The sequence below is a fragment of the Saccopteryx leptura genome, chromosome 2, assembly GCF_036850995.1.
Source record: "Saccopteryx leptura isolate mSacLep1 chromosome 2, mSacLep1_pri_phased_curated, whole genome shotgun sequence".
In the NCBI taxonomy this organism is placed as follows: domain Eukaryota; kingdom Metazoa; phylum Chordata; class Mammalia; order Chiroptera; family Emballonuridae; genus Saccopteryx; species Saccopteryx leptura.
This window is the reverse complement of record NC_089504.1, coordinates 358,108,803-358,121,093: the sequence shown is the minus strand read 5'-3', so window position 1 is coordinate 358,121,093 and position 12,291 is coordinate 358,108,803. Positions and strand designations below refer to the sequence as shown.

The window sequence follows — 12,291 nt, the reverse complement described above, 5'->3', positions numbered from 1 at the left end:
GTCTTCCAGGCGGGACTCATGGCTCCTTCAGGGTAAGGAACGTTGTGTAGACCCCATTTCTTTTCTGACTCCAACCTTGGCTGTGCCTAGGAATCTCAGCCCCCTACATTATGCTAATAGGTAATCAAACATCTTGCTTTGCTAATTACTGCTCAATCCGATTAAACGCTGCTGAAGCTCATCAACAGAGGTGGAGGTAGGGGGAAGGGATGGAGTGGGGCCAACTACAGTTGTGATGGGGGTGTCCCCAAGGGCTCCTGCAAACAGCTGAGAAACAGCCTGGGTAGCAGGACTCAGTACTTCCCAAAGAAAAGGGGTAGAAGAGTTGTACCAGCGAGACTCTGGGTCTTACTGCATCCTCCCAGCCTTGGGCTTTTCCCTCCTCCCAGAACTGTCATTACCCTCAGAACCCAGGCATCCGGCCATTCCCACAGTTCCCCGCACACACCCCATCCCAGCTTTAATAAGTTCTGTTCTCCCACTGTCAATATTTGATTTCTCAGAGCCATCTCCACGGAGAGAGGGGAGCTCTTCCCTTGCTTCCCCCCAACCTTGGCCCTCTTTGCCCACCCCAGTCTCTTTGTGCCCCCAACCTTCTCTGAACTAGCTGACTTAATGAAATGATATTAAAGTCTTAAGCGACTCCGAAAGAATGGTTGTTATGGTGAGGGGAGTGGGCAGGACGCCTGGGTCCCTCAGGGGAGCAAGGGCTAAGGAGGGGGAGAGTGAGCCCAAGGCTAAGGTCTGGAGGCCCCAGTCCCCAATGGGGAGCAACAGATTTGAGGTGAGCTGGGGGCCAGGCCCCTGGGTCTTGGTGGAAAGCAGGGAGTGAGGGCTGGGGGCTAGGAGAAGGTAGGAAGAGAGGGCATTCAGGGGGTCGGGATCACAGCCTACTGTCCAGATCATCTGTCAGGGATGGAGAGGCCAGCTGGGGGACATGGCCTCTGTGCCAGTAGCCTCCCTCCTGCCTGTGCCCTGGGCCGTCCCGTGAGAACCAGAGTAGATTCCTCTTCATCCCTGACTCATCCAGCAGACCCCCACAGGTGATTTGTAGCTGATGCCCTCAGGATGGTAGGGGCCAGAAGAGAGTCGTTCCATGACATGAAGGGCTAAGAGCTTCCAGGAGAGGCGAGAATAGAGGCCAAGAGATGGGAAGCCAAACACCACTCCCCTCCCCCCACCCATCCCCATCTCACTCCCCTGGGGACCCTGGCCCAGCCCCAGTCCCCTTGGGGTGGTGGGAATGCAAGGACATTTGGCTGGAGCTGATTGATGAGGGAGGAGGCAGCCACTGGGCACCGAGGCTGCTGTTTGCTGAGCACACAGATTCCTCCCCACTCACCAGCTGCCGCCCCCTGAGACCGCTCAGTCTCTCCTCCACCAGGACCAGCCACTGGGGTTGGAGGGAGCCAATGCCTGGGTTTCTGATGGCAGTTGGGGGAAGCAGAAGAATCAGGACACCTAAGGCTTCAATTCCCTGTGGGAATCGGGGGGGAGGGGGAGAGGACCTGAGACCTGGTCCCCGCGGAACTTCCTTCAGGACTTCACCTTCCCCGCTATCTTCCAAACTTCACTTCTGCTGCCCAATTGTCACTGCCATTTATATTGCATGTTTTTTCCTACACCACCCAACTCTCTTGAGTCCATCCCAGCCAGACCCCAGCCTTCAAACCACCCTGCAACATTTCCCCAACCTGTCTACAGATCTGGAAACTCTCCCTGGGGAAGGGGGTGCTATGTTTGTGATTGCCCATGTAGCTACTTAGGAACCTCCATTTTTCATTCTTGTTGAAATTGCAGTTATTGGCCTGACCTGTGGTGGCACAGTGGATAAAGTGTCAACCTGGAACACTGAGGTCCCCGACTCAAAACCCTGGGCTTGCCTGATTAAGGCACATATGGTAGTTGATGCTTCCTGCTCCTCCTACCCTTCTCTCTCTCTTCTCTAAAATGAATAAATTAAAAAATCTTTAAAAAAAAAGAAATTCCAGTTATTATATCAACCATTCCCCATCAGAAATCCCTACGGCCCTGGTCAGCCCGGCATGTGGAGGTCTGGGTTCTGCTTCTCCACCCTTCCCTCTCTCCTTTCTCTCTCTCTCTTCCCCTCCCGCAGCCAAGGCTCCATTGGAGCAAAGTTGGCCCGGGCGCTGAGGATGGCTCTGTGGCCTCTGCCTCAGGCACTAGAATGGCCCCTGCTGCAACGGAGCAACACCCTAGATGGGCAGAGCACCACCACCTGGTGGGCATGCTGGGTGGATTCCGGTCGGGCACATGCGGGAGTCTGTCTGACTACCTCCCACTTCTCACTTCGGAAAAATACAAAAAAGAAAAAAAGAAATCCCTACTACAACGCTTTGTTCTATTCTTAAACCTTCCCCAACATGAACCACACACACAGACACACATTTACATCCTGCCTGTGTTTGGAAGGATGGCAAAGTCTGCACTTCCGTGTGCAGCACAGTCCCAAGGGCAATTTCAATCCTACAGTGTTGGGGTGGAGGCAACTTTCACGTGTGGTCTCCAGCCCTCCCAGTTCCTTTCTTTTTTTTTTTTTTCCTTTTTTTTTTTTTTTTTTTTGTATTTTTCTGAAGCTGGAAACGGGGAGAGACAGTCAGACAGACTCCTGCATGCGCCCGACCGGGATCCACCCGGCACACCCACCAGGGGCAACGCTCTGCCCACCAGGGGGCGATGCTCTGCCCCTCCAGGGCGTCGCTCTGCCCCGACCAGAGCCACTCTAGCGCCTGGGGCAGAGGCCAAGGAGCCATCCCCAGCGCCCGGGCCATCTTTGCTCCAATGGAGCCTCGGCTGCGGGAGGGGAAGAGAGAGACAGAGAGGAAGGGGGGGGTGGAGAAGCAAATGGGCGCTTCTCCTATGTGCCCTGGCCAGGAATCGAACCCGGGTCCCCCGCACGCCAGGCCGATGCTCTACCGCTGAGCCAACCGGCCAGGGCCCCTCCCAGTTTCTATACTTCTGTTGTGTCCACCTGCTCTAGATTCGGTACCAGCATCCATACTACAGCTCCCAAGAATCTCAGAGAACTATCCTTGCCCTCTCAGAGCTTAAAATTTAGTAGAAGAAACAGTACTTACATATGCACAAGAAGCAAAGGGGGGGGGGGGAAGGAGTAGAAGACTGAGTTATATCAACTTTCTAAATGTGGATTCTAGACCCAAGTGACCTACTGGTGGAGGCTGGGGAAGGACAGGACATATCTGAAATGGATGTAAAATTGTAATGTCATTCTCACTGTTTCCAAACACATGAAGACTTCACTTCTGTGTATGTGCTGTTTCTCTCTGTTGAGTGTGCCCTTTCTCAGACTGCGTGCCTTACTACACGTTATTCAAGCTCCCCATTAAATGTCACCTCTTCAGAGGGACCCTCCTGGCCTCCTAAACGAGATCATCTCCTCGTTATGCTCCATCCTCTTTATCTGTTAGTTTTGTTTACATCATTTATCACTACCAGAAATTTTATTATGTTGTTCCCCACCAACATGGGCTTCACGAAGCAGGGTCTTAGCCTTATTCACCATATACTCCCAGTATCTGAAACAGTACTTGGAGTAAAGTAGATGCTTAATATGATGTGGAGTGGATGGATGAATGAATAAATGAATGTCTTTCTCCATCTATTTGCTCTGTTAAAATTGGTATCCTAAAAGTATATTTGTACCCACAAAGCGAATAGGATGGCATGGGTATTCTGTGTAGAAATCACCAGCACTTTCAAATAGCTCAAAAGAGACACAAGTTATGACACGTATGGAAAGCGGTAGGTCTTGTGTTGTTAATGTGGGAGGGGGGTGTATAGATATCAACGCTCCAAGGGGGTGCGTCCACAGGTGTTATGTAGAATGTGCTGTTTCTCTCCCCAGCTGTACACCTGTCCCCGGGTATCTTCCTATCTCTCAGCATGTTATGATGTCTCCACTGCCTTGGTGAGGAGTTTGTCATGGAAAATGTTTATTTATCCCCACTTCTCTTCCCTCTTGTCTCTTCACCTGAGTCTAGATATATGTACAGGGAGAGTCTCCCTCAGCTCTTGCCCCCTCTCACACACAGCCCTGCCCCAGTCTTGGACCCCTCCCTTTCTCACTAGGCCCTGTTGCTGGGCTCTGGGTTGCCATAGTGACGGTTGCCAAGTCCCTGAGGCTGATAGCCAGCGATGGGGCTGTCGTCTCCATCCACGAGGGAGGCTGAGGGGGGCTTCCCATTGTGTGAAGAAGGGGATGTTGCCATGACAACAAACCCCCACTAAGGGGCAAGGGACCAGCCCTTCCACACCCCCTCAAGCCTCCCCACCTTAGCAGCTCCAGCACAGGCTTGGAAGGCAGGAGTATATTCCAGATACCAGCACCTGGCCTCCCCGTTTTCAACTTCCCTCCTACAGCGCCTGCATCTCCAGGGATCCAGGCATCTTGCTCAGACAAGGGAAGGGGCAAGAGGACCCCCTGACCTCCAGGCAGATGGGAGACAGCAGGAGAGGACCTAGAGTCAGGGGAGGGCAGAGGTTGTGACCCTGCCAACCAACTCCGACGATGCTCCCGACTGCTCCTGACGGCCGCTTTTGTGGTTGGAGAATGAGGCTGAGTCTAGGGGGCTGGGCACCTGGGCTTTTTAGGGGAGAAAAGAATAGGTTGTAGGTACACAGGGAGCCAGGAGACAGGCAGCTTGAGGCTTCTAGGCAGCCGCACCCCTTCTTCTCAAATCAAAACGCCCCCCATCAGAGGTGCCTGGGAAAGGGACGGGGGAGAACAGACTAACACCGGAACATGTCTTTTTCCACTTTGTTTCTATGATTTGCCTTGTCTCTGGTGCTTTGGTTTAGCAACACTCAGGCTCTCCCATGTGTGAACTTACATTTATATACATCCCCACTGGAAGTATTGGCAACTCCCACTCCTACCTAGGTTTCTCTCTCCCCTGCAGGTGGCTGCCTCGCTCAGCCTTCTTACCCAGTCCATTATCCCCTCCCCAGGCACTGCCCACCTCACCGCGCAAACCCAACCCAACCCTGTCCCTCCCCTCCCCCCGGTTTCATGCGATCCAACCCTCAGCTTGAAAACCATCCTAATCACCAGTTCTCTGTCCCAATACCTGTCCAGTCATTATCCAGGCTCTTTGTTAACTTTTGAAATTTTTTATTCTTTTTTTTTTTTTTTTTTTTGGTTTTTGTTGTTCAAATTTCCCTTTTACAGTAAAACTATTGAGGTGACAGCCATACCCCGCCACCTCCCCCATGGCAACAGCAACTTCCTGTTCCCTGGATGGAGCAATTAGAAAAATCAGGAAGGAGCTGGGAACTACACCAGAGCGATGACTTGACCTCTGGTGGACAAAGCAACCATGTTGGCTAGAGATTGAGGTGGCCGACTTGGTGCCCAAGGGCAACTCTGATCTCATGCAACTGAGCTGGGAGGAAACTGAGGCAACACCCAGTTACGTACTAGAGGGCAGGAAGAGGTATAAGCTGGTCACTATGGAAACAATGGCAGTTGCTAAGTGCCACAGTCAGCTAGACCAGTCAGTAGGCCACCATTTTGGTCACTAAGAAGGGAGCTGTGCTGAATTTGAAGAGAGTAGGAAATGGAGGATATGACGAACAAGACGGCCATCTGGGTTACTGGGGGACAACACATGGGTTCTTGGGGTGGTCCTGTTGAGTAACAGAGATTATACCAGAATGTGGAAGGGAAGAACAAGACAAATTGGGCCTGCCACAACAGATGGCAGTCATCTTAGCTGGTTAAAAGCAGCACAAAGGAAGGGGGATCCTGGGAAGTACCATGAATACTAGGAAAATTCTCCTCAGTCCACCCAATCTTCTTACAGTCAGTAAGTTCCAGCTTCCTCCTGAAACAGGAAGCTCTTCCTGCTCCCAACCTTCTCCACAGAGTAAGAACCATCAACCTCCCCCCCAAAAAAAACCCCAGACTAAGTCACTTGAGTTCCAGCCAGACCACTTCCTGTTTCAGAAGTGCTACTTCCTGTCCTGGATGAAGGCACTTCCAGTTCCTGGTGCACTGCTTCTGCCACTTCCCAGGCCACTTCTGTCCAGGTCTGATCACTTCTTGTCTGGAGCAAGACTTCCTGTCCCAAGTGACCCATTCAGCATCAGACCAAGTCTGTATGTGTCCCAACTGATTCGTAGCTATTGGCCACTGGACAAAACAGGACACTTCTCATGGTAGCTGTCATGACCCAACCACCCCAAAAGGTTGGAATAATTATGCAGAGGCCTGGGGCAGGGCAGAGAAGGAGGTCCTGCTGCCCATGCCCTGAGCTGGAGTTGAGTGCCAGAACCATAGGCCTGCATTTTTGGCAGACGGAGGGGAATGGTTGATAAGAGGTCAGAGGGAGCTGAGGGGAGACAAGCTTTGGTGCCCCACCCAGGAGATGGGAGAGGCACAGGATAAGAAGCCAAGAGGGCAAAGGAGATGTAGGTAGGAGGATGCTAGGGAAGAGGAACAGACCTAGAGACAGAAGAGAGAAAGAGGATGAGAGAGAGAAGAGAAAGGAAGAGAAAAACAGTGAGAGGCAGAAAGAGATGCCAAGCAAAAGGCAGACTGTTCCCGCCCCTAGCTTTCAGTGAGTAAAGGGAGCAAGGACCCTAGGTCATCGTCAGAGGGGGTGGCTGAGTCTCTGCCTCCTCCCCAAGGGACAGGACCTGGAAACACAGACAGAGAGGGGCTCACATGGCCAACCATAGGGCAGGAAGTGGTTTGGTGAAAATCTTAAGGAATCCTACAAGTAGAGAGGAGGGCAAAAGCCAGGAGGAGCAAAGAAGCTGATGGGACAGAGGGGGCCAAGGAGATCCTAGAGGTGTCCCTCCAACCACGAATTACACCGGAGGAGCACAAGGAGGGCTGGATCCAAGAGAGCCAGGTGGGAGGAACCCTCATACCTTGTAGTAGATGTTCGGAGGGCTCTGGGGGGGCCCATCCTGCACAATATACACAGGATGCCCATAGTCACCACTCACCTTCTCATAGTGGGGACAGAAGGGGGGGTCTGCAGTCCCACTGCCCCGAAGAGCTATCCCTAGTTCTCCAGGTTCAGCCTCCCTAGGTCCCATCCCGCCTCCACCCCCCAGGCCCAGAGACCCTCCCCTCCCAAAGGAGCCAGGACCAGGGTGGCGACTCTCCGAAGGCTTGGCCCGCCGTCTCCGCCAACACATGGCACCCCCAGCCCCGGCCACGCCCAGCAAGAGCAGCGCCAGCCCCCCTGCTGCCCCGGCCACTGCGGGCATGCTGGGAGGGGGCAGGGGGCCTTCAGCACCCCGGGAGGTTGCATTGCTGGTGGGGTCACCTGGCAGGGAAGGGGTGAAGGAGGAAAGAGGGGGAGGGGCTGAAGGAGCCACCTGGGCATCTGGATAGCCAGTCTTGGGGGTCCCCGTGGGCTTCCCCAGCAGTGCCCAGGCCCCCTGGGGACACCAGCACCCCTCCGCCCCTCCCAGCCCAGCTAGGAGTCCAGGTGTGTCCAGCCCTTCAGCGCTCTGTGCCGAGTCCTCCCCACTTCTCTGACAGCGCTGATTGAAGCGCTGGCTTGGCTAATTAGTTCTAATTGAGTCTTTTCCTCATTTGGCTTCCATTCCCCTCCCACCCTTCCATCCTCTCTTCTCCTCTTTCCTGTGTCATCCCACCCTCACCCCCCAAAAACACAGACTAAAGAGGGAGGGAGAGGGAGAAGGCAAGGCAGCTGGGCTCCAAGAGCAGAGACGGCCGGGGAAGGGAGGAGGCTGGACGGCTGGTTCCTACCTGGCGTGTTCTCCTTCCCAGGCTCCAGGCTCTGGGCTGCCCCTCGGTCTCTTTCCATGGGCACTTCAGACACAGGCTTTCGGGGAGCAGCCCCTCCTCGGGGATCTGGAGAAAGGAAAGACCCAAGAGAAAGGGCTGAGGCCCTGGGGGGTTGGTTCAGTGGATAGAGCATTGGCCCAGCGTGCAGGCTTCCCTGGTTCAACCCCCAGTCAGGACACACATGAGAAGCAACCATCCCTCTCTCCCTTCTCTCTCGCTGCCAGTGGTTTCCAGATTGTTTCCAGTGATCTTGCCCCGACAGGGGTTGCCAGGTGGATTCCATTCGGGGCGAATGTGCATAGGGGAGTCTGTCTCTCCTCTCTCTTGGAAGGAAGGAAGGAAGGAAGGAAGGAAGGAAGGAAAGAAGGAAGGAAGGGAGGGAGGGAGGGAGGGAGGGAGGGAGGAGGGGGAAAGAGGGGAAGAGAGGGGAAGGGAGGAAGAGGGGAAGAGAGAAAGGGGGGAAGGGGGAAGGGAGGAAGGAAGGAAGGGAGGAAGGGAGGAAGGGAGGAAGGGGGGAAGAGGGGAAGGAAGGAAGGGAAGGAGGGAGGGAGGGAGGGGAAGGGGAGAAGGGGAAGGAGGGAAAAGGGGAAGTGGGGAAGGGAAGAAGGGAGGAAGGGAGGAAGGGAGGAAGGAAGGAAGGAAGGAAGGAAGGAAGGAAGGAAGGAAGGGAGGGAGGGAAGGGGCTGAGAGAGCAGCCCCTTGACCATGATGGTTTGCCCCCACCTCCCTCAGCTCCTAGGAGGTGTGCCCCAGCCCCACTCACTTTGCCCCACTCGGAGAAGAACCTTCATGCCTCTGGTAAGGCACACACCTCCCTGCAAGCTCTCCAGGCCTTCCCGGGTCCCATCTGACGTGGCTGGGAGAGAAGAGCCAGAGGGAGAGGTTGGCGCTCCAGAGTCTAGCTTCAGTTCTGTCTCCACGTCCTGGCTCCAACACCACCCAAGGGTATTAGGGGTCTCTCTTGGCTCTGGTGGTCCCCTCCCTCATCTGCCCTCCATCCCCAGAGCACCTCCCCACTCAACCCTGCCCTCTGCCCAGCAGTACCAATTATGTAGTAGTCATGGTGCGAGCGGAACTCGTGGCCCCAGAGGTTAGGGCTATACTCCTGGAACTTGATGGTGAAGCGGAGATCCAGGTCTGGCCGGTCACACGTGAGAAGGAGGTTTGGGGCAGGGGGTGCCTCACAGCGTCGGCCCTGGGCACCCCCCACCAGATACAGCTTGTAGAACTCATAATTAGGAGAGGAGTGGGGGCCAGGAGGCCGGGCCCGGGGGCAAAGCAGGTCCAGCCGGTCCCCAATCTGAGGGTAGAGCACATAACCACCCTCTGCCTGGAACCTACAGGGAGGAGGTCGAGGTGGACAAGGGGGGAAGTGTCAGAGGTCCGGCCCCCAGAGCTTCGCCTCCCTCATCCCACATCCCTGCAGGACAGCCTTTGTCTGATGGCAAGTCTCTGGTCTGTAAGAGCTGGCGGTAAGGACAGTGCAAGCTCATGCTGGAAGCAGCAGGATGCCAGGCTCAGAGGTCTCCTGCCCCTTGGTGTGCCCAAATGCACTCTTCAGCCTGCCCTCAGCACATGCACACTGCCATCTCTCCCTTCATCACCAGCTCTGTTACCGTGGCAACAGGATGCCAGTTACCAAGGAGCTGGCCTCTCTGGAACCACACAGCCCACCCTCCCCCAGGTGGAATAGGAATTTCACTATTCCATGGCAGTCAACCACAGGGGCAGAGCCTTCCCTCCCCCAGGCCACCAACCAATTTCAGGGATTTCAGGGCAAAGGAGGGGTAGGAGCAGGGTGATCTAGATCACTGTCCCAAGTTACCTAGGCAATGTGACAGGAAGCACATGCCTGGTCTGGCAATGGCCCTAAATGGGGCTCATGGGAACCAGGGTCTGGGGACAAGTTGCCCAAGGTTCCCCTGCCTCAGTACCTCTCCTCCCCCAGGTCTCCGACTTCCTAGGGAAAGTACCCCTTGCTCTGGAATTGAAGGAGTTGACCTTTCTAACCGCAGCGAACACAAGCCCATGTCTCCCTCTGCTCGGGCATCCACTGGCCCAGCCCAGCCACTACTTGCCAAAAACTGCAACCCTCCACCCCTGTGCATTAATGGCAGACAGAGTCTCAGAACTGGATCCCAGGAGACTGCTGCTTTGTATCTTCCCATACTTTCAAATGACCCATTCTCTCCCACCCAACATCCCACAGAACTTCCAGAACACCCCAACCCCCTTTTCTCAGCTCCATTAGAATACTCCTAGCATCCTCAAGCTGTGGCAGATAAACGCAGTTGGGAGCTGGCGGGTGGGAGACTGAGGAAAGACAGCTGAGATTATACCCTAAGAGTCAGGGAGGGAGGCCGTGAAGTACAGGAAGGAAGGGCAATAATCCCAGTTCTCCTTTAAAGAGCATATATGTTCTAACACTTTACCTCTAATCCTCATAAAAGCTGTAAGGATTGAGGATACAAACTCAGAAAGGTTAAGTAATGTGCCCAAGGCCACAGAGTTGGAAGCACTGAGCTAGGATTAAGACTTTAGGATTTTATGAGCTTCAAAGTCCACCCTCTTCCCATGGCTTAATGCAGCTGCCCCCGGGAAGTAGGAATTTTTCAAAACACAGAACTCTTTTGCTAATGGGAGTGAGAGCTGCATGGAGGCAAGGGACCCAGATGACCTCTCAAGGGTTCTACCCTACCCTGTGGGGCCTGAAGTTTCATCTGACCCCTGGTCTTTCTTCAGAGCAAAGCAAGCATGCCACGGAACAGAGGGTCTAATGGAAGAGTTCGCAGCAAAGATGGGGGAGGAGGCAACGGAGTCCTTGGGGCTCCAGATGCAAGAGGGCAAAAGGAGCGGCTTCACGGTGCTCCAAGCTTCTTCCGAAAGAAGTCCCCAAGCCAGAAACACAGAATATCATCTGGTTGGGAAATTGTCCCACCAACGGCTGACTGACCCTCAGGCTGGGGGCAAGAGTTGGGAGATTGACTGTGAAGACAGTCAAAAAGCCTCAGGGGAGTTGTCCCCAAACTGAGCCCCCTTCCCTTCCATCTCCACCAGAGACCAGAGTCCCTGCTGCAGAGGGAGGCACCCTGCCTTTCCCTTCAACGCTTCAGCAGCACCTACTCAGCGGCTCTCCTGAGAGCTGACACTAACCAGGCTCCCTCCAAGCCCAGCCCCCGACACCGTGCAAGTCCCCCACAGACCCACAGAACCACTGCACTGCCATCCCGGCTCCCCGTGAACTTTCAGATCCTTGCCCTTTGAGGTCCTTCAAACTCCCAGTACCTGGATATCATCACCACCCACATCCATCTGTGTGCCACCCAGAAGTCTGCTTCCCGGGATCACCTCTGTCTAGTCACCCATCAGCTCTCAGCTGAGCACCTACACCGTCCCTCCAGCCTCCTCCCAGCTCGGAGAACTCAGCCTCCCAAGTCCCCAAAGCTTCCCCTCTCCCGGCTGGGAGGGTGGAGGGTCTCCCCAGCCCCGGTCGCTCACCTCTTATTCGCCGAATTCCAGTAGACAGGCTCCAGGCTGAGCCCAGACACCAGCCCCCAAAACCCCAGCAGCAGCAGGGCCCCGACTCGTACGCCCCCCGGCCTAGAATGGGGGGGCCCCATGACCCCGCCAAGGCCTGGGGGCGGGGCACCAACTCCCTCAAAGTCGCTCACCCCCCGGAGTGACTGCCTTAGCTGCCGGGCTATGTTGGCCCGACCTCCCGGGCGGCTGACACCCTCAGCTCCCACGCGGACCCGCTTCCTGCTCTGCCCGCGCCCAGCTCGGAGCGCTCAGCCCTCCAGAGCCCTTGCAGGGGAGGTCTGCAAGCTCCCGGCGCCCCAGCCTAGGCTCCAGCACCCCGGGATTGATGAGAGGGCCTATCGAGGACTGAGGGAGCCCGGGGCCCGGCGGGGTAGAGTGGGGCGTCAGACAAGGGAGCCAGGAAGGGGGCGCCGAGCTGGAGCCCCAGCCTCGCCGGGATTGAGGGCAGCGGGCTAAGGGAGGAAACCAGTCCCGAGCCTGGGAGGGGGAGTTAAAGGAGAGTCGGGAGGGGGAGAGGATGGCGGAGGGAAAAACCGGAGCTGGAGCTCGAGGCGGAGCGGGAGGCAGGATCCCGCAGCCCACGCCCCCACACCTCCCTCGCCCCGCGCACCTCCCGCCGCCTCGCCCTGCCACTCCGCCTCGCGCCCTGGCGCGGTCTCTCACGCCCCCTTTGTCTTTGCGACTCCCATCCCCGGGTTAGTCTCTGCCCATTCCCCCTCCGGCCCTCGCATCGCCCCGGCGCACGGAATCTTCGTCTCTCAGACCCAGAAAGGCTCTCGTCTTCTGCACCCCAGGAACCCAGCCCCTTCCTCTCCCGCAGCACCCCCCCTCCCGCAGCCCAAAACAACCCCGCCGCTCCCGGCAAGTCTGGAGAGAATAACAACCTTAAAGGGTTCGCACTTTATCAAGCGGGCTGAGCGATCATCACGACCACCTGTATGAGG

General features: G+C 55.8%; 1 protein-coding gene across 1 annotated transcript; it reads right to left on the bottom strand.

Annotated features, from left to right (window-relative positions):
• Positions 1–5,186: 5,186 nt before the first annotated feature.
• Positions 5,187–11,865, bottom strand: EFNB3 (ephrin B3). Its single transcript, XM_066364784.1, has 5 exons — positions 11,306–11,865; positions 8,852–9,144; positions 8,571–8,663; positions 7,769–7,873; positions 5,187–7,319 (listed from the first exon to the last, which is right to left on the bottom strand). The coding sequence occupies exons 1-5, from the start codon at positions 11,425–11,427 to the stop codon at positions 6,910–6,912; spliced, it is 1,023 nt and encodes a 340-aa protein (XP_066220881.1). The 5' UTR covers positions 11,428–11,865; the 3' UTR covers positions 5,187–6,909.
• Positions 11,866–12,291: the final 426 nt, after the last annotated feature.